This window comes from Eptatretus burgeri, chromosome 8 (genome assembly GCF_056783735.1).
Source record: "Eptatretus burgeri isolate ZD-2024b chromosome 8, Ebu_testis_v1, whole genome shotgun sequence".
Classification (NCBI taxonomy): Eukaryota; Metazoa; Chordata; class Myxini; order Myxiniformes; family Myxinidae; genus Eptatretus; species Eptatretus burgeri.
In genome coordinates this window covers 21,996,969-22,001,968 of record NC_140968.1, presented here as the reverse complement: position 1 = coordinate 22,001,968, position 5,000 = coordinate 21,996,969, and the positions used below count along the sequence as shown (strand labels likewise).

General features: G+C 45.3%; 1 protein-coding gene across 5 annotated transcripts in view; it reads left to right on the top strand.

Annotated features, from left to right (window-relative positions):
* The window catches only part of LOC147021289 (catenin delta-2-like), a 344,800-nt gene that overhangs the window by 338,558 nt on the left and 1,242 nt on the right, over positions 1-5,000 (top strand). For all 5 annotated transcript variants that reach the window (XM_085891110.1, XM_085891107.1, XM_085891108.1 and 2 more), the window contains 3 exons: positions 1,600-1,740; positions 4,416-4,501; positions 4,775-5,000. The exon at positions 4,775-5,000 is cut by the window's right edge and continues 1,242 nt beyond it. In XM_085891110.1, the coding sequence (XP_085747236.1) occupies positions 1,600-1,740; positions 4,416-4,501; positions 4,775-5,000 (453 nt within the window). The remainder of the gene's footprint in view (positions 1-1,599; positions 1,741-4,415; positions 4,502-4,774) is intronic.

The window sequence follows — 5,000 nt, the reverse complement described above, 5'->3', positions numbered from 1 at the left end:
CACCTGTCCTCCGAGCTGGAGCCCGTTATTAAAGCCCTCAGCCACCATTTCTTGGGTGTGTGTGTGTGCATACGTGTGTCCGTGGGCCCGTCTCATAAGTAGGAAATTGTTAAGTGCTTTGTGTGCTGTAAATCTTTGCATTGCATTTCGTAAAGTCGGAATAGTTCTGCTCTTACGTGCTTCCCTAGTTCCCCATTATTATTAATAAATACCCCAATTGTTAAATGTTTCCAGCTCGTCGCGTCGATTCTTTCATTGATTGAGCATTTCGTGTGTTGGGAGTTAGAAAGCTGGTGGTTTGCCGTAAAAGGGGGACATTTGGACCGACGGTTCTCGGCGATTAAGCCGCTCGGAATCGCGCACGGGACAGGCTCGCCTCAGCACTTTGTTCCGTACGAGTTCCGTCGAGGGTGGAATACCCCCGTAGTTGGATCACGTGGGTATTTAGGTACATTGAAGATTGGCAATCGACCCTACCCCACGTGATCTGCCCATTGGCGTATTTCGGTTCTTGTCCAAGGACCCGTCGACTCGGACTTATCCGGGCGGCAATCTATGTTCCGGGCGATCGGTCCGGCCGACTCGACTTGCGGCTCCGTTCAGAGCGGTCGGTTCGCGACCGACCCCCGGCACCGTAACAATACATAGACACACACACACACACCCACATACATACATACATACATACACCCCCACATACATACGCACACACACACACACACACACACACACACACACACACACACACACACACACACACACACACACACACACACACATACAAAAAATACACGTGCCTTACAATTTTCGCCAGTTCTCTACCAAATTTTGCATACATGTCGGTCGTACCAAGGGTAATCTCTCCTCCCACCCCATCCCCCACCTATGTGTGAGGGATGGTGGGGAGAGATGACCTGCCAATTATCCCAAAGGGAACGGGTGTTTTGAGTCGCATCAAAAACGTCAGTTCTCCATTTTTAAGCATCATCATGACGTCACTATCAGAATGAGCAAAATGCGAGCCCTCGAGGATCTTCCAGTGTTTTCAAAGCCTTTGAGGTGTGTCCATTATGCCACAGATAGAGATAAGAGCACAGCGGTGAACATATTTCACGCTGGATGTGGATATTCACACAACGTAGTGCTCATATCATCTGTTTTTGCTTGAGCTTGCTGTCAGCATATGTCGCTAAAACCCCATAGCTGCGTATAGTATGGCAACAGATTGAGTACCATTGCAGCAATTACTGCACAATCAGTGAACAACATGCATCTCCTGTCATGCAAACACATTGTGTTCTGCATCACCACATCACAACGAGAGAGGTACACTACAATGACATCACAACCTGTACTTTCATAGTCCTTCTACAAGTGTAGCACGTTCTGATTGCTTGAATGAAAACCAATCACAGTGTACTATATCAACACATGAATGACTTGTACTAAGGAGAATTTCATTTCGACACGTGAGAAGGATACATGTAATGTGATTGAGAAAATAAACAACGATGAATTGCAGTGCAAAGCTGGCTCCTCTAATCAGTTAACTTCTTGAGCCTGGACCCATTTTAAGCAAATTTGCTGTCTTTTGTCGAGATATGTCTGCAGTGGCATCACAGGAACAACCAACTGGAGAGGAACGTCGATTGGGAGGTGGTGACACAAGATGCATCCTTCCTGCCTCTCGACAACCTGTCAACCACCATCAGGCATCAGCACGAGAATCTACACAAGATGGTTTGTTCTGGATGCTACAAACATGGCCAGGCTCAGTGAAGCTGTTCTATAACTTTGAAGGAACAAAGCATATGCGGTGCTGAAAATAACAAGTTTGGTTTTCGTTGAAAATTTATTGTTAGTTGCAAATATATTTTTTATCTCATCATTATTAGTCACAAACCACAGAAGGATGAACATTGTTGTGTTATCACATGTCCTCGACATTGCTTTGGCTGAGAGTTTGGGGGTAATTTTTGTCACATTGTCCTGAGAGAGTCACTAGGCAACTGCAAAGGCCACATGAACCCAACACTGAATGGCCAAAGGGATCGAATTCACACCGGTGATAGTACAACAAGATGTCTTTACCCAATACCTGATGAGCTTTTACCACGTCTCATAAAACCTCTCAATGTGCCGATAGATGATCGACCGCAACAACTAAAAATGAACACCAGATAAACATTATAAATGAAGAATCACTCTTTGAAAGAGCTGAACATGGGGGCATGAGGAATCGTTCATTGAAACGAAAATAAAAATAAACGCACTCTTCTGGATATCAGGAACTACTTCTCCGGCCATAGAGTGGTGGGTGTGTGGAATAGACTCCCACACAGTGCAGTAACTGCCAAATCAGTAAATCCTTCTCAACTCAAACATGTGCCGGTTTTCTTCCTGACCGAAGGATCCTGAAGTTCAGCGTGTGGTACTTCAAGGAGTTATTTTTGAGAAAGCACAATGATAACAGACAAACAGCAGTTATTAGAACAGAACATATAGTGCCAGGACACTGATCGATGTCGCTCTCCTCAGCTGGAACCCATGGATCATCACTGTTTCAGGGCCGACCCCAGCTGCACTTCCTGTTTCGTCGGGTTAGGGGCTTCACATCAAAAACGCGAGACCCCCCCCCCCGACCAAGGGGCTACATCTACTCATGGGCGGCCACGACAGCGCAGCACACGCACCACCAAGCAACATCGGCCTACATGTATCACCAGATATCATTGACCAAATACATATTCACACCAGTCCTGTCTTTACATTTGAATTGATTCACTCTGCACTCGGCTGTGCCTCCAGATCCACAATGAGGCTTCTTCTGCTGTTTCCTGTAATTGTGTCACGGTATTCTTGACTTGTTTATATGACGCTCCAATCATATTGAGGTACTTCAGCAAAGACCTTGCCACAAAACCTCGACAAGCCACTTCCACTGGTAGCACATCAAACTTCCACCGATGATCATCACACACTCTTCTAATCTCTTCATACCTACACAAATTTCTTTCATCCACCCTTTCCATATTTCCCTCCCATGGTACTGTCAGCTCATTGATAACCCATTCACCACATCAGACCAAATAATTAAATATAACATGAGAGGGGAACCTCAGCGCTCTGTCCAAATCTGCATCTATCTGGCAGCCCATACCTGGCTTCAAAATGCATGCTGCCCCCTTGATGTCGTTTAACCTCAGTTTCTCACCCTCCTTTATGAAATTGATAATGGTCTTCTCTTTTATGTCCGATTTGTTTGTCCAATCCCATAGCTTCTTCGTAGCCTCGACAATCTCTCGCAAAACCTGGTTATGTCACCAAGTATACCTGGCTCGAGATTTCGGGCAACCATACAGAACGTGCTCCAATGTCTCTCTTCGACCACACTTGGCACATTCTACCAACTCAGCCTATTTCCATTTTGCCAGATTCGCCACAATTGGCATCTGGTCACACATTGATTTATGTGCAATGATTATTCGCTGTGGCTACAACTTCCACAGCGATGCCAAGCTAACCTTCTTCTGCACAACCATCTCCCATGTTGTCCATGCTCCTTGCTGAGGTTGACTTATAGCTTGAACCGTTCTTCTTTCCTCTTCCTTACATTTAATCTCTTCGATAACCATCTCTCGTCTCCCACCCGCACTCGCTTGTGGCCACCGTTTCCGTTCTTTCCAACCAAATCCTTTCCTATCTCTCTGCACTGCCCCGATGATTTCCTTCATTTGCAACCTACTCTCCGCATCTTCAACCATCCTCTGAATGTCCCACTTAGTTCCTGTTCCTATATTTTGCTTCAATTCACTGATTGCTTGATCTTTTGAATCTCAAAGCATCATTTAGAATCTGGCTTTTCCAATCTTATATTCTTCAGCTAGTGACCTAAATGGCAGCTTTATCTTTGAACCTCTGCTGTATAACACGAAACTAGCTCACATGTTTGGAAAACACGACCATTTCCAAATGTATTGATTGACGGTCCTCTCCACTCTTGCTTGAGCAATCTCATATATTTCGAGAGGCCATAAGACACGAGGCAACGACCCAAATTGGTAGCACCATATCTTGTACCTCTCTGGCAAGCCACAACCATCAATTGTGGACAGACCTTGTTGCACAAATTGCCTCTGCACCTGGATTCCTCGATGCCTATCTGTTAATGGTTGTGCATAACATCTGCCAAGACTCTTAACTGGCTGTTCCTTCAATGTCGGGATTATATATCTTCCGATAATTACATAATATTAGTGATGGTTTGATTTCATCATCATTCTGATCAATGATATGAGACAATAGAAAGTTGTGTATTTCATTGCTCAAGTGCTGTCCCTGTTTCATGACCACATGCTTTGTCATTTGTGACTGCCATATAACAATGGCTGTTTTAATCTCTTTTGAAACATCAGGTCATGTTCCTGAAGCGAGGCGCCTGCCAGCAGTGTCATATCGCTCTTACTCAGTGCCTGCTGCAGAGGACTCCAGGACCAACCGGGTACCTCTCACGAATCACCATGTGAATTGCTTTCAGTGTGTAGCTGGTCATTCTGGAGCACTCCAGAAGTCCCAGAAATGATAATTTAATGTGGATTTAATTTTAGTTGTGACTTGCTGTTTTGCAAACCATTTGCAAGCTCATTATCCCTAACCTATTAACAAAGGGCCTACTCCAAAGCCTGGCATTGGTCCTTGTGCAATTGTTTCATTGAAACAGCAACAACTTAGTAAAATACTGCATACTGTTAACTCCAGTCCATTACTCTTGCAGTCACCTTCTCAACAACTGAGACCTTTGGTGACCACCACCCTGGCTCGACATGGCTCACTGCCTCCATTCCCACCTTCACCATCACCACATCGACTTCCTGATGGGCTTGCTACGACACGTCGTGGCCCCAGGCCTACACCACCACCACGTGCCAACACCACCCACACTGTTAAGGCACACCATAATTATGTGGATTTCTACTCAGCCGCACGTCCCCCCTACAGTA